Source organism: Diaphorina citri, unplaced genomic scaffold, assembly GCF_000475195.1.
Source record: "Diaphorina citri unplaced genomic scaffold, Diaci psyllid genome assembly version 1.1 scaffold34, whole genome shotgun sequence".
Taxonomy (NCBI): Eukaryota; Metazoa; Arthropoda; class Insecta; order Hemiptera; family Psyllidae; genus Diaphorina; species Diaphorina citri.
Window position 1 is genome coordinate 260,169 of NW_007377471.1, and position 20,258 is coordinate 280,426.

The following is a 20,258-nucleotide window of genomic DNA, read 5'->3' on the forward strand; positions in this document are numbered from 1 at the left end:
TTTCTGTTATGTTTAGAATTCAAACCAGTCCAACCCACACAGACAAAAATTGAGAATTTACAATTGAATTATAAAAACCAAACAAGTTAATAATGGATTAATAATTTACACACTTTCATGAAGAATATTACTAAACAATGGCTTACTCATCAAAAATTGAACTTCTGATGTGAGCATGATGTGAGAAGATGCGAGCATCTTCTTACATCATGTAGCATCATAAAATAAAATAGCCTTATAGATTACATTTAAAATAAACTTACATTAGTGGTTTTCATTTTCTTTCCAACAAACTTCCAGATGCCTTTCTTGTGGTACATCTGACTTCTACCATAAAACACTGATCACATTTTTTTTTTCTGTCAATGTCAGAGGAATGGACATTTCTGTTACGTTTAGAATTCAAACCAGTCCAACCCACACAGACAAAAATTGAGAATTTTAAAATAAACTTACATTAGTGGTTTTCATTTTCTTTCCAACAAACTTCCAGATGCCTTTCTTGTGGTACATCTGACTTCTACCATATCTGTAGATTCCATACTTCAACAACTGTTTGGAACCTGGCTTAGCTCTCAGGAACTTGAGTTCCTTCTTTTTGTCTCCAGCGGCTGATTTGTCTGCGGGAGCAGCTGCTGGTTTGGCTACCTTGGGTTTGGCAGCAGCTTTGGCTGGGGCCTTGGTGTCAGCCATCTGTAAGAGGAAGGTTATTTTGATAATTGATTTTGAGACAGTAAATGATCACATGGTGATTGTTTTGTTAAGTTTAGCGGTTCACTGCTTTAGTGCTTTCAAATGCAGGGAGAAATATGGTAAATGGTTCTCAGGTTCAAAAAGTCTACATCAAAGTTATCTATTTTAAATGGCAACCTAACCTAACTTGGCTTCGCATGTAGGAGATGTAAACAAGGTAGGAATAACTATGATAATTGATTTTGAGACAGTAAATGATCAGATGGTGATTGTTTTGTTAAGTTTAGCGGTTCACTGCAATCACTGCTTTAGTGCTTTCAAATGCAGGGAGAAATATGGTTCTCAGGTTCAATAAGTCTACATCAAAGTTATCTATTTTAAATGGCAACCTAACCTAACTTGGCTTCGCATGTAGGAGATGTAAACAAGGTAGGAATAACTACGGATAGGGAGAAGCAAAATCAGGACCAATTTTTAGGCACCCCAAACACAGAAAGAGTAAAGAAATCGGACCATTTAAGAGCCAATTATTGGTGGGAAAGCGAATTATTACTTTGAAAAACCCCTGAAGACCTCAAAATTTGGGACATGAAGTTCACCTCCGGGTAGGAAGATTTTGGATAATCATACCTCCCACGGTTGGGATTATAAGACTTCCATTTTATTGGCCTTGAAGCCAATGTCCAATGTTTGGTTCCAAAAGATCAACATGAGACAGACGTTGTTGAGAGCTGGTTTGAATGAGTCAAAACCATACCTCCCACGGTTGGGATTATAAGACTTCCATTTCATTGGCCTTGAAGCCAATGTCCAATGTTTGGTTCCAAAAGATCAACATGAGACAGACGTTGTTGAGAGCTGGTTTGAATGAGTCAAAAAGATTATCGGGAGTCGAACCCAAGAAAAAGGAGAAAAAAAAAACTTGAAAAATAAATCTGAAAAAGTAATAAATGGGCGAAAAAAATCGCGAGGTTTTCAAAAAGCTTCCCAGACTGTCAAAACTTGAAAAATAAATCTGAAAAAGTAATAAATGGGCGAAAAAAATCGCGAGGTTTTCAAAAAGCTTCCCAGACTGTCAAGTAGCATGGTCCCCAACAGCAGAAAGGTTCGAAAAGTGTCAGCATGTAGCGTATTTTCCTTTCTTAATGTTAATGTGCATTAACATTACGTTTTTCGGTGGTGGGGGTAAAAATTGACGATTAAAAAAAATTAGCTGATGAAATTTTAAAATTTACCGCCAAAACTTCCTATATTCCTAATGTAAAACAAGATGGCGGATCGTAATGCGAGAAAAAAGCCACATTACAAAATTCGTGAAATTGACGATTAAAAAAAATTAGCTGATGAAATTTTAAATTTTACCGCCAAAACTTCCTATATTCCTAATGTAAAACAAGATGGCGGATCGTAATGCGAGAAAAAAGCCGAAAAAAACTCATTGAAATACTTTCTAATTATCTTGTATTTGTATAGCAATAAATCCGATTATGCCAGCCTAGTTAGCTTGGATGGTACGTAAGTATTTATATTTTTTATTAGCTATACCAATTCCCTACCACACTAGGTCGCGGACCTTGTAAGCGCTAGGTCATGAGTTCGCTTCCCACTGGGGCAGATTTCACCCTAAACAGGTAGGGTTTGTTCTCAGAACGGCTGGCTTTCTCCTATCCTGTCTTCCTTCTCTCTTTGCTTTTGGGACAATAAGACCTTAACAGTTACAGTTCCCTCTTTCTCTCAGGATAAGGAAAGTTCAAAGGGCACTCACTCACTTTATACTGGTAGTTGAACAAATTTACATTAGAAGAGAGTTGCTCTATTAGACTGAAAGCATGATGGGACAACTTGTTCTAAGCTTACAGTCTACATAAAGCACTACTTTATTGAGGGTTAATGGGCTGAATGAGCAAGTTAAAATTAACTTTTTCTGTTGTTTTTTATTTATATATTTTCCACCTAGGCTTATCAGGGTTTGTTTTGCTAGATCAGTGTATATCAAACTAATAGCCAAGAAGCTCCTAACATCCCTGATGCCTACAATTATTACCAAATGCACAAAAATTTGCTTACTTCAGTGGTCCATTTAATCCACCAGTTTCCACTAATTCATTGCAAAATCAGACATAGTTGTAACTTTAAATGTGACTCAACCAACAAAGTGTGTTCAGTTCAGTCATAGATTAAAGTCAAGTTACTGTTTGAAACATTTGATACAACAACTTCACAATAAGTGACAAGTCATTGCTTTAGAGGAGTTTCAAAAGCACCCAGCTGCCTAAATAAGAAAAATATTTGCCTGACAAGTTAGGTTTTGTAGGGCCACCAGCTATTTTTAAGCCAGGTGTCTCAGCACCTGATTAGATCTTTTGTGTTGTCACATTAGATCCTTCATACAACAAACAATGACCCTATCTTTTAAGCTCGCACAGAAAAAAACCTTCAAGATGCAAATGAAATGAAAATGTTTTAGCATTTATCTTGGATTCATTATAATTCCAACAGGTTTTGCAATTTAATGAGGTATTCTAAAATGAGCTGCTTGACATAAAAAAAGAAGAGGAAGGAAGGGGAAATAACAGTGGTTAAAAAACATCCGAGCCATAAGAGCCATTACTTTTAGTGATATGATCTGTGTTTGTTGGCAGCTTTCAGATGAAGTAAAATCAATTAAACTTGTCTAATGCTAATGCACAAACAAAAACACACACAGGTTTTGAAGTTTTGGGGCTTCTCTTATTTCAAATTATTGACTATCAAATATGTATCAAGTACTTACGCATTGAGAGCAAAAGGTCCAGTTACAAGGAGCAGTCCAGATTCCAACTGTTTGAGGAAGACACCGCGCTTTCCCTTGTGAACTCCAGCGACCAAAATGACAATGGTACCGGGCTTCAGAGAGGAGCGCAGTCTGCGGGCATGCTTACGGAATGGACGACGGCCACGGACCTTCTTGATCCTGTGAAGAAATGGTGGTAGAGTAACTTTATGTTATCCAAGTTGTAAATCCGAAAGGAGTGAACCATTTCCTTTCAGCTTGAGAGAGAAGAAAAGAGTGTATCAACATTGCTTTAGAAGAGTTTTAAAAGAGACTAGCTTAGTCCATTTTGAAAAAAAAAAAAAAAATCTAGATCTCAAGATAAACCAATTGGAAAATTACAAGTACTCAAAGTAGAATCAGAAGGCTCCACAGGCCCATTCCTTAATGGGCCTGGTCAAACACAAAATCCAAAGATTGAGTCCAAGCTGGATTGGGCAAAATTTTTAGGTGAAACAAACAAATTTGCAAAACCAAATTAATATCACCAAGTTTAAAATTAAACCTGACTTTGTTCAACCCCCTAAAAGTATGTTTACTCACTTGTCCTTGGTTGGGTAGTATGCCTTGGGTTTGCGAATGAGCACTTTTCTTTCTTTGCCATTCTTTTCACCACCAATGGGCTTGATTTTGTAAATTGGTTTCTTGGGCTTGGGCTGAAAATGAGAGATGTGAATTGAAAAATAATTGTTACATCTACAACAAAATATCAATGGCATTTTTTGTTTGGCTGCAATATTCTTGGTCATTGTGATTCAAACTGAACATCACATCAATGTTTTGTTTTTAGTTCTTTTTGAAATTTTGGGACTTGAGAAAAACACTGATGGAAATGTGAATTGAAAAGTAATTGTTACATCTACAACAAAATATCAATGACATTTTTTGTTTGGCTGCAATATCCTTGGTCATGGTTGGCAACTCTGCCGTGAGGTTGGCAACTCTGCCGTGATAAGATAAAGTTCGTTATTAATTTGCTCCTGATTTTTTAAAGTTTATTCAATAGTTTTAAATGTTTTTCAAAGTTAAATTAGTGTTTGAAGAAATATTTGGATCGCAAGCTTCATTTTAAGCTCAAAGACACCTCTCAGCGTGACCTGGCACTCCAGTAAGTCCTAAAAATAGTTTACACTCACATACTGGGAAGCTAAATCCAAGATGGCTTGATTCCCTTTTAGAGCTAGAGGAACTTGATTTTATTAAATTCCCATCACTTCAGGGTGTGATTTCTTGGTGCTGCACAGAATCTGCGCATGATCGCACCAAAATCTTGGTAGCTTTACGGGAAAGTCAATAGAGAGCAACACTAGCCACTTCAGGTCTACCAACTTAAAGTTTTTCAAGTATCTAATCAGAATTTCGGACCGATAGATCATTGCGCAACCAAGTAGGAGGAGTATAGTAGGACTTATCTCGTAGCTTCAAGTTCGACCACCGAAATATTACGCATTCATTGACAGATTACTATCACTATTAAGAGGAGTAACTACCTGAGTAACGAGGCTGACTTAAACCGTTGATTGATAGATCCTAAGCTCAAGGCCATACCTACTACGCACAGTATTATAGGTACCTAATTTGTTTATTAAGACCCTTCGTTAGAATTACGTGGGTATCTACCTGAGACCTAGTGGACACTGTGTCATTTTATGTGTGTCGGTATAGTAATGGGTATAACCACCTACATAGTAATAGAGGTCTGAGCTACACGTATCTGATATCAAGATTTGATTAGAGTGCGTACGTATCTACTAGTATTAGTAGGTATACCTACTTGATTCTCTCTTTATCATCCCGTTATTCAATAGTATCTACCATGGGGGAGGAAGAAAAATACAACATGAAATTATTATTCTGAATCCTATTATAGCAGGTATTCGATCCATGCAAAAAGAATCCCTCCAAGAAGATGAGATATTAAATGAAAAATTGGATCAGATGCAGAGTAACTTGCAAGCACTTCAACAGGAAGTAGCAAAGCATGCTATCGAGTTGAAATACTTGGATAAAGAGAAAAGAAGGAAAAATTTGATCGTATTTGGACTCAAAGAAAACGGTGAGGAGACACCTCAAGATTTGGAAAATAAAGTCTCACATCTGATTGTGAACATGCTAAATGTGAGAGATTTCTCCCTGTTCGAGCTAGATTTTATCAGACGATTGGGCAAACGTCACTCAACTACACATAGACCGGTGATCATAGCTTTTACCACTCAAAGGCGCAAGTTTGAAATTTTGAAGAGTAAAGGAAAGCTCAAAGGTTCAGACATATTTATCCATGAAGATACTTCGCTGGAGACACGAGAACAGGAAAAACAGCTGCGGGGAGAGATGAAGCGATTGAGAGCTGAAGGTAAATACGCAGTGATTAGATCCGGCAAACTAATTACGAAAGATAATAGAGAACGGCCATCTGCACCTACAGCAGATGTTAGCAACAAAAGAGCTCTCTCTGTATCACCTGAGCAGACCCAAGCTTTTCACAAAAGAGTGAATATGAATAAAAGTGATGCGAGCTCCCTCGATGATCTAATGGAGGTGGTTGATCAGCAGAATGCTGCAGATGTTCAGCAGACAAGCAGCACTCGGAATGACTTTCCACCTCTTGGTAATGTTGCCTCAGGTTCTGGTCCGTCCGTCTTGCGTGCCCCGGTCTTAAATGCTGGAATATCACCAAGTACACCACCGGTGCGGAAGTCTAAGCAATCCACTGGGCGAGATAGCTCCCAACCAAGTGTCGAGGATTTTTTCCGTCAGGGCGAGAAAAAAAAAAAGATGGGTGAAAAAAATCGGAGGGAGTCTACGTGATGAGTTTTTCCAAGTAGTGTCCCAACTGAGCTTTCGGCCCAAAGTCAATTGATATAGGTATTGATAAGTATACCACACGCTTCAACTTTTCCTATTATCAGATGTGGTCTGTGTCGTAGTATGTCCCTCATCAGATGGGCGAGAAGGGACAAATTATTTCCCATTTAGGTCAACACGAGAATACCAGAAAGTAATTCGTCAAAATATTTGCAATAGATAAGTTGCGCTTACTTGGGTGATGTTTCAAAGTCATAGAGCAGGAAAAATTTAATGAGGACTTCTACGACTACTAGATACCGAGATAAATCGATTAAAAAAATACCGGTAAATCGTGAAGTTTGACGTCACGGCATACGCTCCCGTAGGCGATGACGTCAGGAGAGATTTCCCCCACTCTTGATTTGAACTTAAGCTCCTCCCCTTTCGGAACTTTTCAGTATACTGACAAAGTCACCGACTTGGGGTGGGCATTCGGGTGGGGACTATGCTTCTCGACGGTTCGGGTAGCTAAAAAAAAATTCACGCGATTTTTTTTCTGAAATTATTTATTTTTTCATTATTTTTTTTTTTTTTTTTTCCTTCATATTTACGCATTGAGTGCAAAAGGTCCAGTTACAAGGAGCAGTCCAGATTCCAATTGTTTGAGGAAGACACCGCGCTTTCCCTTGTGAACTCCAGCGACCAAAATGACAATGGTACCAGGCTTCAGAGAGGAGCGCAGTCTGCGGGCATGCTTACGGAATGGACGACGGCCACGGACCTTCTTGATCCTGTGAAGAAATGGTGGTAAATGACTTTCCACCTCTTGGTAATGTTGCCTCAGGTTCTGGTCCGTCCGTTTTGCGTGCCCCGGTCTTAAATGCTGGAATATCACCAAGTACACCACCGGTGCGGAAGTCCAAGCAATCCACTGGGCGAGATAGCTCCCAACCAAGTGTCGAGGATTTTTTCCGTCAGGGAGACCAAACCCAAACGGAAACATAGAATATGGAGACGACAAAACTTTGAGCATTGCATTTTGGAATATTAACGGAATATCAAAGATACAAAATATGGACTTGAATGAAATGAACTTACTCTTACAGTGGGATGTTATTTGTTTAAGTGAAACTTGGGTAACTGAAGAACCGTGTGTAGATAAGTTAAAGGGACACTATAAGATGTTCTTCGCCCCTGCTGTAAGAAATAAACAGAAAGGAAGGGCAAGTGGAGGTTTGCTCATTTTAACAAAACATGGAATTAAAACGGAACTGATAGATACCTCTCAACTGTGGATTATTATTAAAATAAAAGGTATAAACTCGTGTTTTATACTATGTAGTATATACGTCAGCCCTAGCTACAACCAAGAAGAAGCGCTGAAACTTTTGAATCTGGCACTGGAAGATCTGGAAGAACATGGAATGTCGAACTTTTTGATCGGAGGAGATTTCAACTCACGTATTTCGGATGGGAATTTCATGGATGAGGATTTAGCAAATGATTTATCTTTACTTTCTCAACGGCAATCTCTGGATGAAGTTATGAATACGAGAGGAGAGATGTTGTTGGAATTCATGGAGGGGCATGGTCTCATTGCACTCAACGGTAGGACTTCGGGGGACATACCAGGACAGTTTACATTTATAAGTAAGGTCGGTAATAGTGTGGTCGATCTGGTATGGTCCAACTTGGAGTTTTGCTCCGATGTAGTGGGATTAGCTGTCTCTTCAGATTTTTTGACTTCAGACCACTTGCCCGTAGTAACCACTTTGGACTTCAAATGGAGGACTGGTAACAATGCCACGCCCCCAGTGTGCGAAACAGCTGATGAAATAACCCGCTACATATGGCGCGGCGAAAACTCAGAGCAGTTTACCAGGATTATGACGGACAACTTTGTACCACCACAAGACAGAGTCGAGTTGTACTCATGTTTAAAAAATAAAATACATGAAACAGCATCCCATCTTAGAATGACCTTCCAATATAAACCGGACAGGAAGTTTGTCTACAACAGAAATCCATGGTTTAATCAAGAGTGTCGATTTTTGAAGAAAGAATTTCATAAGCAGTACCTACAGGAAATAGTTGAAAACAAGGAAAAGTGAGGACATTACAAAGTACCTCGAAACAGGAAATGGTTGAAAACAAGGAAAATTGAGGACATTACAAAGTACCTCGAAACAAAGAAGCAATATTTTACATTATGTAAAGAAAGGAAAAAAATATACGAAGAAAATTTTAAGACCAAACTACGGAATGTAAAGAATTCCAGCGAGTTTTGGAAAACTGTGACCAAATTTAAGCCAAAGAAAAGCATCCCATCTTAGAATGACCTTCCAATATAAACCGGACAGGAAGTTTGTCTACAACAGAAATCCATGGTTTAATCAAGAGTGTCGATTTTTGAAGAAAGAATTTCATAAGCAGTACCTACAGGAAATAGTTGAAAACAAGGAAAAGTGAGGACATTACAAAGTACCTCGAAACAAAGAAGCAATATTTTACATTATGTAAACTTGTAAAGAAAGAAAAAAAAACTTCAGTGGTATTTAATCCACCAGTTTCCACTAATTCATTGCAAAATCAGACATAGTTGTAACTTTAAATGTGACTCAACCAACAAAGTGTGTTCAGTTCAGTCATAGATTAAAGTCAAGTTACTGTTTGAAACATTTGATACAACAACTTCACAATAAGTGACAAGTCATTGCTTTAGAGGAGTTGAACAAAAAAAAATTGTCACTTGAACAAAAAACATCGTCACTTGATTTTTTTTTAATTTCCCGGGCACAATTCGACTGAGGCGCTTCTTGAAAATACCCGGGTATTTATAAAAATTGGGTATTTACCCGGGTAAATACCCAGGGTATTTACCCCAAAAATAAGTACCCGGGTATTCACCCATCACTAGTTGTAACTTTAAATGTGACTCAACCAACAAAGTGTGTTCAGATCAGTCATAGATTAAAGTCAAGTTACTGTTTGAAACATTTGATACAACAACTTCACAATAAGTGACAAGTCATTGCTTTAGAGGAGTTTCAAAAGCACCCAGCTGCCTAAATAAGAAAAATATTCGCCTGACAAGTTAGGTTTTGTAGGGCCACCAGCTATTTTTAAGCCAGGTGTCTCAGCACCTGATAAGATCTTTTGTGTTGTCACATTAGATCCTTCATACAACAAACAATGACCCTATCTTTTAAGCTCGCACAGAAAAAAACCTTCAAGATGTGCCTGACAAGTTAGGTTTTGTAGGGCCACCAGCTATTTTTAAGCCAGGTGTCTCAGCACCTGATTAGATCTTTTGTGTTGTCACATTAGATCCTTCATACAACAAACAATGACCCTATCTTTTAAGCTCGCACAGAAAAAAACCTTCAAGATGCAAATGAAATGAAAATGTTTTAGCATTTATCTTGGATTCATTATAATTCCAACAGGTTTTGCAATTTAGTGAGGTATTCTAAAATGAGCAGCTTGACATAAAAAAAGAAGAGGAAGGAAGGGAAAATAACTTAACAGTGGTTAAAAAACATCTAAGAGCAATTACTTTTAGTGATATAATCTGTGTTTGTTGGCAGCTTTCAGATGAAGTAAAATCAAATAAACTTGTCTAATGCTAATGCACAAACAAAAACACACACAGGTTTTGAAGTTTTGGGGCTTCTCTTATTTCAAATTATTGACTATCACGGTTGTATGAGGGCGCTGAAACGCAGATCAGAGTGGGTGCTGGGCTCTCCTATTCGCAGAAGGTGACTAAGGGGGTTTTGCAAGGGGATTCCGCGTCTCCGCTTATCTTCCTGATTTTTCTAAATGATCTGGAGGAATACATGAGAAGTAAAAGTATGGAAGGAGTCTGCATAACGGAGTCTACTGATATCCTGCTCTTATTGTATGCTGATGACGTCATAGTGTTTGGTAGGGATAAGATTGACCTACAAAAGAAACTTAACACCCTGCATTCATATTGCATAGAAAATAAGATGACTGTAAATGTGGCCAAGTCTAAGGTGACAATATTCAGGAGAGGAGGTAAAGTGGCAGCAGGAGATACCTTCTATTATGATAACCAAGTACTGGATGTAAGCAGCGAGTATAATTATTTAGGAGTTTTATTCTCTTCGCATGGAGTATTTCATAAAGCTGCTCAGCAAGCGCTATCACGAGGTAGAGTAGCTGTGGGCAATGTGCGCCGTGAGCAGTGATGCTCCAAGTACAGATACAATATTTACAATAAATAATAATAATTCAAGAAATCGTGTTCAACATATAATTTTTCAATTCGTAAAAATTAAAAATTTGGATAACTCATAGTTGGATAATGGATATAATAATAATAATACATATGATGTCATTTTACCTTTTAATTTTATATTAGTATTCTTCCAATAATGTCTTAATTTAATTCAGAGTGATTCTAGAGAAGAATTAGAAAAGGTTGACCATAGTTGTTTTGTTATAAATTTAGCAATTTTATGCCTAAATGGATTAACATTTCCAACATTAGATTGTTGTTGTGACACCTCAATAAATATTCTAATACTTTCGTTGGAAATTAGAACCAAATATGTAGGGAAAAAATCAAGTAGTTTCGGCGCGAACGATCTAGTTAGAGTTAAAGTGCCTTAATGCCTTAATGGCGGAAAAAAATCAAGTATTGCAGGTCATTGATTTGTATTGTAAGAGAAAACAAATTGATTTCTATTCAAAGAGGAACATTCACAATGTTCAACACGCTTCCCTCTGTGTGGGTTGGGTGATAGAGACCGCCTCATTCCAGAAAACCTATACACGGTATGTTTACAAGAGTTTTTAATAGAAAAAAATAATGAAACAAATCAACACAGAACATAAAAAATATACCTAAACATGTACATAAATTAGCTTTGTATACAATGTACACCTACGAGGTCTGGGCTGCACGCTATGGAGAAATCATAGAGACATGCCAAACACTTTTCTTGAAATCAATCTATTGTCTACCACGATGCACTCAATCCAGTATGCTTAGAGTGGAAATGGGAGTGGTCAAACTCGAGTACTACGCCTTCGCTCCAGTCTTCTGATACCTACCTATTTAGTTGTCTAATTTACTAGTCCATTTTGTTGAACTGTGTTCAATTTTGTACAAATAAATTCAATTTAAAACGAACTTCTATTTTACTGTTTTTCTTCTTTTATCTCAACTTTAAAAAAGAAAAAAAGGAAAACTCTTAAAAATCAACAGAATTACCCAAGTATAAATGATCATGGTCATCAGGGTTTAATAGAATCCAGACAGGTAAAAAATACAAGACAATGTTTAAGAATTAGAAGGGGTATCTCACTTCAAGTCCACTACACACGCACAGACAAATCTACCAATAATCAAGCTTTCACCAAAAAAAGAGATGATCTTACAAGGAATTAATTTGGTGGACCCTCACAAAGTTACCGAGACATCCATCAAGATGTTAGAAACCCCCTGATGGAGATACTTCAGGACTTGTGTTTCACGGTTAAATTCTGTCAAAAAAGTAACTACAGGACGGGATTTGAACCGACGACCTTCGGGTTACACTGACCGGGTTTGTCTGGGCGTGAATAGTGGACTTGAAGTCATCCTGTTCCCAATGTGATATCCACTTAGAATTTCATTCGGTGAGGGTATTGAGAACTTCGGATACCGAAAGCTGATGACAGATAGGACAGAAATGTTTTTCAAAGTTAAATTAGTGTTTGAAGAAATATTTGGATCGCAAGCTTCATTTTAAGCTCAAAGACACCTCTCAGCGTGACCTGGCACTCCAGTAAGTCCTAAAAATAGTTTACACTCACATACTGGGAAGCTAAATCCAAGATGGCTTGATTCCCTTTTAGAGCTAGAGGAACTTGATTTTATTAAATTCCCATCACTTCAGGGTGTGATTTCTTGGTGCTGCACAGAATCTGCGCATGATCGCACCAAAATCTTGGTAGCTTTACGGGAAAGTCAATAGAGAGCAACACTAGCCACTTCAGGTCTACCAACTTAAAGTTTTTCAAGTATCTAATCTGAATTTCGGACCGATAGCTCATTGCGCAACCAAGTGGGAGGAGTATAGTAGGACTTGTCATCTCGTAGCTTCAAGTTCGACCACTGAAATATTACGCATTCATTGACAGATTACTATCACTAGTAAGAGGAATACGTGCCTGAGTAACGAGGCTGACTTAAACCGTTGATTGATAGATTCTAAGCTCAAGGTCATACCTACTACGCACAGTACACCTAATTTGTTTATTAAGACCCTTCGTTAGAATTACGTGGGTATCTACCTGAGACCTAGTGAACACTGTGTCATTTTATGTGTGTCAGTATAGTAACGGGTATAACCACCTACATAGTAATAGAGGTCTGAGCTACACGTATCTGATATCAAGATTTGATTAGAGTGCGTGCGTATCTACCTACTAGTATTAGTATACCTACTTGATTCTCTCTTTGTCATCCCGTTATTCAATAGTACCTACCATGGGGGAGGAAGAAAAATACAACATGAAATTATTATTTCAAGAGATAGCAGGTATTCGATCCATGCAAAAAGAATCCCTCCAAGAAGATAAGATAATAAATGAAAAATTGGATCAGATACAGAGTAACTTACAACCACTTCAACAGGAAGTAGCAAAGCATGCTATCGAGTTGAAATACTTGGATAAAGAGAAAAGAAGGAAAAATTTGATCGTATTTGGACTCAAAGAAAACGGTGAGGAGACACCTCAAGATTTGGAAAATAAAGTCTCACATCTGATTGTGAACATGCTAAATGTGAGAGATTTCTCCCTGTTCGAGCTAGATTTTATCAGAAGATTGGGCAACCGTCACTCAACTACACATAGACCGGTGATCATAGCTTTTACCACTCAAAGGCGCAAGTTTGAAATTTTGAAGAGTAAAGGAAAGCTCAAAGGTTCAGACATATTTATCCATGAAGATACTTCGCTGGAGACACGAGAACAGGAAAAACAGCTGCGGGGAGAGACAGAAGGGGTTTTGCAAAGCAGTTGTTAGGATGGGGGTGTTACGAATTTCGTCCACATAAACCGTCATACCGGCAATCTTCTAACTTTAGTCAGCTTGGTGGGTAGCGCGTCTTCCTTGACAGCGCGCTAGGTCGCGGGTTCGATTCCCACCCGAGGCGAACTTAATCCTTAACAGATAAGGTTCGTTCTCGGAACGACTGCTTTTTTCTATCCCGTCATTCATATCGGATTCAATTCGTAAAAGTAATGTAACTGTAAATGTGACTCAACCAACAAGGAATCTTGTGTTCAGTCATAGATTAAAGTCAAGTTGCTGTTTGAAACATTTGATACAACAACTTTACAACAAGTGACAAGTCATTGCTTTAGAGGAGTTTCAAAAATCAAGAGAACCTAAACTTGTGACCCAGAGGGGGAAAATGAGCTTATTTACTGGTATGAAGGTACTAAGTGTGACTAATAAAATAAGTCCCTTTCCTTTGAAGCAGCAGCAAACGCTACTACTATTCGGCCTAGTTCAATTAGAGGGTAGTGCTACCTTGTAAGGGCTAGATCACAGGTTCATTTCTGCCCGGGGCAGACTTTTTTCTAAACGGATGAAGTACGTTCTCGGAATGACTATATTTCTATCATCGATTTCGGGACAATAAGACCTCAGTTGTTACAGTTCCCTTTATCAAAACTCTTTGAAAAATCCTCTCACTGTAGGTGCAATCTATGTAAAATTAAGAGAATTGATGGCCAGGGAGACCACAATCGAGGTTTAAACTCGGTTTAACGCTTGGATTAAAAAATCTGCCTAATGTCACGTACAAATCAAGCCGTATTTTATTTTTTTACAGTCAAACATGGCTGAACCAATAAGATTGAGAGATTCCGCTTTGTGGAGCAAGTATGGACGTCCAAAGCGGAATCTCATTGGTTCAACCATGTTGACTATACAAAAGTCACATAATAAAATACAACTTCATCTATAGAGTGGGATGGGTGACCTACAGACGGACAGGAAAACTACAAAATGTCACCCAATAATGAAGAAGTCACCAGGCTGCCTAAACGACAGGTCGTGTACAGATAGGTGAACTTAATACAGGACACGTCACCTCAAGATAGGACAGAGCACATCACCTCGTCATGCCTCAGTACAGGTCACGTAAGTATGGAAGGGTGACCTTATACAGGACAGGCCACCTTCGGCCAGCCACTCACTATCAGGTAGACCTGACAGGTACACCTGATCAGGTCTACCTGATAGTAGGTGAACTAAATACAGGACACGTCACCTCAAGATAGGACAGGGCACATCACCTCGTCATGCCTCAGTACACGTCACGTAAGTATGAAAGGGTGACCTTATACAGGACAGGCCACCTTTGGCCAGCCACTCACCATCAGGTAGACCTGACCGTACACCTGATCAGGTCCATCTGTCAGGTCTACCTGATAGTGAGTGGCTAGCCTTAGTGTAGGACAGGGTGACATCACCTCGACATGCCTCAGTACAGGTCATGGAAGGATGACCTCATATAGGACAGGACACCCCACCTAGTCATCATCCGACAGCGGTTCAAACTGGTCACTCATGAGGGGCTTGCCGGGGTCATGATGGGCCCCGCCATGGTGCACGGGCCTGCTAGGGGGCCGGGGGCTACTAGTCATCATGTAAGGGCTATGGGCCGAGGCAGGGGAGTACATATGTCTCGGGGGCGGGGGCGTGGGGTCCTCACGGCCCTCGGAGCCTTTATCCTCCTCGCTGGTTCTCATCACTTCAGCGATGCGGTTCTTCACGTAGTCTAGCGGGGAGATGGGTACAGGGTCCCCATAGTACCTGCCCCCAGCGCCCGGGGAGCTTTGCTTGCGGTGTGCCTCCTCTTCCTTCTGCTGCAGGGCGCGTCTCAGTTTCCACGCCTGTTGCTCGTACATGTTCGGCGTACTTCGCGAGATCATCGACTCGATCTGCTCGTTAATGGACATCATACCGGGGGGCCCCCCGGGGCCCTGCTTGGCGTCGGGAGAGCAGAGTTTACCGCCACGTGACATGAGAGATGGGGGAAGGGAGGAGGCGGGCGAGATCTTGCCGTTAGCCGATGTGTCCAGCGGAGAGACGGACAGTTTCTTCTGATTGAAATCCTGACGAGGGAGAAATGAAAAGGGGAGAGAATTAGTAAAAACATTCAGACCAAACTTTCAAATATTTCTTACTTTCTGGAGTTCTTGTGTTGACCCAGCACCTAAATGGGAAAGTATCGTGTCTCTCATCGCCCATCTGATGAGGGATGGGTATGCTACGACACAGACCACAGGAGTCTAATGTAGCAGTTGGCTCAAGGAACTCAAGGAAGAAACACACTACTATCACGTCAGTTGACCTCATGGGGAAGTCAGAAAGATATAATTTAAAGATTTTCCCATAATATTGTAGGTAATTTCGTTCATGAGAGCTACACTACTATCACGTCAAGTGAGATAGTGATGTGGCTTTCCTGAACGAAATTACCTACAATATTATGGGAACAATAGAATGGGAAACCATTATGGGAAAACTACATCTTTCTGACTCCCCATGACTTCACGTGACGTGACAGACAGTAGTGTGTTTCTACGTTTGGAGAAGGTGCCACTCACCACTTGGAAGAGTCTATCGCCGGGCCGCGTGCCCTGTGCCGAGGGGTTCATCAGGCCCGGCTGTGCGGGGGGCAAGTGGCCCCTTTCCCCAGGACCCGGGCCCCCCTGCTCTACGGATTTGGATTTTTCCCAACTTTTTACGTAGGAATCGACCTTTTATTAATGATATTTTCCTAATTGCAGCTCCTCCATTGCAATTGAAAAGTGCGAACTCTGATTCCTTTTCCTTTTCCAAAAGATTGGTATCTGCCTGGGTAACCATCTGGGCAATCACATTCTGGTTTTTCCCGGTCCCACTGAGGCTGGGTGAGGTGTAACGAGGCTTGTGGCCAAATGGTAAAACCACAGTCACAAAAAAAGCAGTTTACACAGTTGACGTTAAAACATTTTGAGACACTAAAAAAGAAGCCTTTGCACAAATAAATTTACATCTGAGAGAGTATTTTATTTTTTCAATATAATTCATTATTACTGTATTTTGTTTTCGTTTTTTCTTCTTTTTATACATGGTTTTGTTGTTACCCAGTGAGCTGTGTCACCTCAGTTTTGGTCTCCCTCTCTTCATATTCTCCTGTATAGCTTCAATTTTGTGACGATAAGACAGACCTCCGTAGTTGGTTCCTTCTATCAAATCTCTCTCTCTCTCTCTTTAATAATACTTTCTTCTTAATGTGCCTTTTTTAAAACTTAAGCACGGTATTTTACTTATAACTTTTAAAATGTAATATAAAAGACCTCGTTTAGAGTTTAGATTGACTGCTGTGGTAAAGGGACTTTTCAGTCCTATTCGGGCAGGGCCTAAACAAGGTATATTCTATTCTATTCTGCAGGATAAACAAGGTATATTCCATTCTATTCGGGTAGGATAAACAAGGTACCTATCTCTTATATTCTTACCTCGCTTCGGCCGAATGCTTATCGGAATTATTCGAGCCGGCCGAAGAGGTCGAAGACGTTTTCCCTCCTCCTCCCCTCTCCGCGGCCTGATGGGGACTATTGGGTTCACTCCGGGCAGCGGCCATACGCTGTTGAGCTACGGCCAGAGCAGCGGCATGATGATGGTGCTGCACTTGTTGCTGCTGCTGGAAGGCCGCCATTTGCATCTGGTGGATGCGAGCCTGTTGTTCCGAGTTAAGGCGGGACCGGGCCGCCATGTGTTCCGCCATGGCTAGGTCTCGGTCTCTGAAATTAGAAACAATTGATTAACACACGTTTTTGGCTAAATTCCCTTTAGGGATGAGCATTTTTTCCTTGGGATAAAAGGACTTCAGACTTTAGAGCGCGTGAACAACGGCGAAAATAGACCATGGACCATTGACCTTCGTCTAGACTCTAGACCCTGGACTATCGAACATCGCCGAGACCATCGACCCTCAAACCAGTGTGTCCACAATGGAGCCTGGAACCTCCTCCTTATTTAGATACGCTTGAAAATGTTGAGGTTAAAATGTTATTAAAAAAAAAAAAAAAAAAAAAAAAAACCTAAAAAACATCGACCATAAAGTGAGATAGTGATGTGGCTTTCCTGAACGAAATTACCTACAATATTATGGGAACAATAGAATGGGAAACCATTATGGGAAAACTACATCTTTCTGACTCCCCATGACTTCACGTGACGTGACAGACAGTAGTGTGTTTCGACGTTTGGAGAAGGTGCCACTCACCACTTGGAAGAGTCTATCGCCGGGCCGCGTGCCCTGTGCCGAAGGGTTCATCAGGCCCGGCTGTGCGGGGGGCAAGTGGCCCCTTTCCCCAGGACCCGGGCCCCCCTGCTCTACAGGTTGGTTGATCTGATGGGTTATGATAGCGTCGATCAGACTGGCTGCGGTGACGAGTTGTGGTCTGAAATGAGAACAAAAGAAATTTGTGATGAATAAAATTAATTAGGTACATTTTTTTCTTCTCTTAGTGCACCTTTTCCTAACTTATTTGGGGTCGGCGTTAGCTTTCTTCGTCCTACCCCTCCATACCCTCCTATCTAATGCCTCGACTCTTCTCCATCCCTTCTCAACCTTATTATCTCTCCACCTCAGTTTTGGTCTATTCGGGTAGGATAAACAAGGTACCTATCTCTTCTATTCTTACCTCGCTTCGGCCGAATGCTTATCGGAATTATTCGAGCCGGCCGAAGACGTCGAAGACGTTTTCCCTCCTCCTCCCCTCTCCGCGGCCTGATGGGGACTATTGGGTTCACTCCGGGCAGCGGCCATACGCTGTTGAGCTACGGCCAGAGCAGCGGCATGATGATGGTGCTGCACTTGTTGCTGCTGCTGGAAGGCCGCCATTTGCATCTGGTGGATGCGAGCCTGTTGTTCCGAGTTAAGGCGGGACCGGGCCGCCATGTGTTCCGCCATGGCTAGGTCTCGGTCTCTGAAATTAGAAACAATTGATTAACACACGTTTTTGGCTAAATTCCCTTTAGGGATGAGCATTTTTTCCTTGGGATAAAAGGACTTCAGACTTTAGAGCGCGTGAACAACGGCGAAAATAGACCATGGACCATTGACCTTCGTCTAGACTCTAGACCCTGGACTATCGAACATCGCCGAGACCATCGACCCTCAAACCAGTGTGTCCACAATGGAGCCTGGAACCTCCTCCTTATTTAGATACGCTTGAAAATGTTGAGGTTAAAATGTTATATAAAAAAAAAGATACCTACCTACAAAACCATCGCAGGAAAAATAAAATAGGCTCAATTTCTTTACAGGTATCTCGATAAATTTCACGACTTCACTTGGGCTCGAACCATCAACCACTACACTACTGAGGCACGTTGGCCTCATGATGGTTGACTTCGTTTCAGGACGAGCCAATTAAACATCGATAGAGACCATCACCCGGGTGTATGGAAAAAGAAGATATCCTTTCTTTATTCTCCCTGCCATCACCATTCAGCAAAAGCTAAAGCCGCTACACTACCGAGACTGGTAACTTGACTTGGACTCGAACCATCAACCACTACACTACCGGGACTGTCCATCACTCACCTCATAGCCATAAGCTCCCGGTCACGTTGCTGGGCCTGCAGGAGTTGATTATCCCGCAGCATCTGCTTCTGCTGCTGTTTAATTTTTCAATTCGTAAAAATTAATAATTTGGATAACTCATAGATGGATAATGGATATAATAATAAATACATATGATGTCATTTTACCTTTTAATTTTATATTCGTATTCTTCCAATAATGTCTTAATTTAATTCAGAGTGATTCTAGAGAAGAATTAGAAAGGTTGACCATAGTTGTTTTGTTATAAATTTAGCAATTTTATGCCTAAATGGATCAACATTTCCAACATTAGATTGTTGTTGACACCTCAATAAATATTCTAATACTTTCGTTGGAAATTAGAACCAAATATGTAGGGAAAAAATCAAGTAGTTTCGGCGCGAACGATCTAGCTAGAGTTAAAGTGCCTTAATGGGGGAAAAAAATCAAGTATTGCAGGTCATTGATTTGTATTGTAAGAGAAAACAAATTGATTTCTATTCAAAGAGGAACATTCACAATGTTCAACACGCTTCCCTCTGTGAAGGTTGGGTGATAGAGACCGCCTCATTCCAGAAAACCTATACACGGTATGTTTACAAGAGTTTTTAATAGAAAAAAAAAAAAAAATAATGAAACAAATCAACACAGAACATAAAAAATATACCTAAACATGTACATAAATTAGCTTTGTATACAATGTACACCTACTCTAAAATAACAGAGATGTGTTTACAAGCTAAGACCTCTAAGTTATACATTGTACACCTAAAATCCTGAATAAATATATTTACAAAATATACAAGGTGGCGGGATTTACATAGGGGGAGGGAGAGGGAACTTGTCCTCTATGTACAGTAAGAGTAATAAATTAGAAACGAGTCATAACAACGAAATAACAACAACAAATAAAAAAAAGTTAATTAAAAAAAAGTTATCACATCATCAATAAAAAATAAATAATAAGTTAAATATTATAAAAAAGAAGAAAACAAGGATATAGAGAAAGTAGAAAGAAATGGGCCAGAGATGTTTCAAGTGACCCTTAATATTTCTGGATGAAAATTAAAAAAATGCTTTTTTCTTTTCCCAATCATTTTTTTTATCCAATGCTATTTTTAGCCGAATTCCCTTAAGGTTAAGGGATAAGCTATTAACTTTTTAGTATAATCTAGCTTTGTGTTATGGTTATGAAAACTAGCATTTTATGTCAAGCAGTGTGAAATGTAAGAAGGTAGACAATGCCATAGGCATAAACACCACCCTTATTCAAGCTTCATTTCTTAAATTGTATGTTTATATAAAGTTCGATTGATTTTTTTTTTACGTTTCTC

At 39.8% G+C, this 20,258-nt stretch overlaps 2 protein-coding genes and 1 long non-coding RNA gene across 4 annotated transcripts in view; 1 reads left to right on the forward strand and 2 right to left on the reverse strand.

Moving 5' to 3' along the window:
• LOC103511780 (60S ribosomal protein L6) overlaps window positions 1–4,701 on the reverse strand; it is a gene marked incomplete at its 5' end in the record, with an annotated part of 11,021 nt that extends 6,320 nt beyond the window's left edge. Inside the window, 3 exons of the mRNA XM_026825338.1 lie at window positions 3,467–3,646; window positions 4,049–4,161; window positions 4,642–4,701. Of these exons, the coding sequence (XP_026681139.1) occupies window positions 3,467–3,646; window positions 4,049–4,161; window positions 4,642–4,701 (353 nt within the window). The remainder of the gene's footprint in view (window positions 1–3,466; window positions 3,647–4,048; window positions 4,162–4,641) is intronic.
• On the forward strand, window positions 1,447–1,961 carry LOC113468510. The gene is made up of 2 exons (XR_003392242.1): window positions 1,447–1,664; window positions 1,745–1,961. It is a non-coding gene; the product is annotated as an uncharacterized LOC113468510 (long non-coding RNA).
• A 9,604-nt stretch (window positions 4,702–14,305) lies between the features above and the next one.
• On the reverse strand, window positions 14,306–18,997 carry LOC108251817. 2 transcript variants are annotated; one of them, XR_003392238.1, is made up of 5 exons: window positions 18,925–18,997; window positions 18,020–18,304; window positions 17,599–17,776; window positions 14,747–15,436; window positions 14,306–14,554 (listed from the first exon to the last, which is right to left on the reverse strand). XR_003392238.1 is itself a non-coding variant. In XM_008476338.3 (4 exons), the coding sequence occupies exons 1-4, from the start codon at window positions 18,984–18,986 to the stop codon at window positions 14,852–14,854; spliced, it is 1,110 nt and encodes a 369-aa protein (XP_008474560.1). In that variant the 5' UTR covers window positions 18,987–18,997; the 3' UTR covers window positions 14,603–14,851. The 2 variants fall into 2 exon arrangements, 1 of the variants encoding a protein (XP_008474560.1); XM_008476338.3 differs by lacking the exon at window positions 14,306–14,554 and having other exon boundaries at window positions 14,603–15,436.
• Window positions 18,998–20,258: the final 1,261 nt, after the last annotated feature.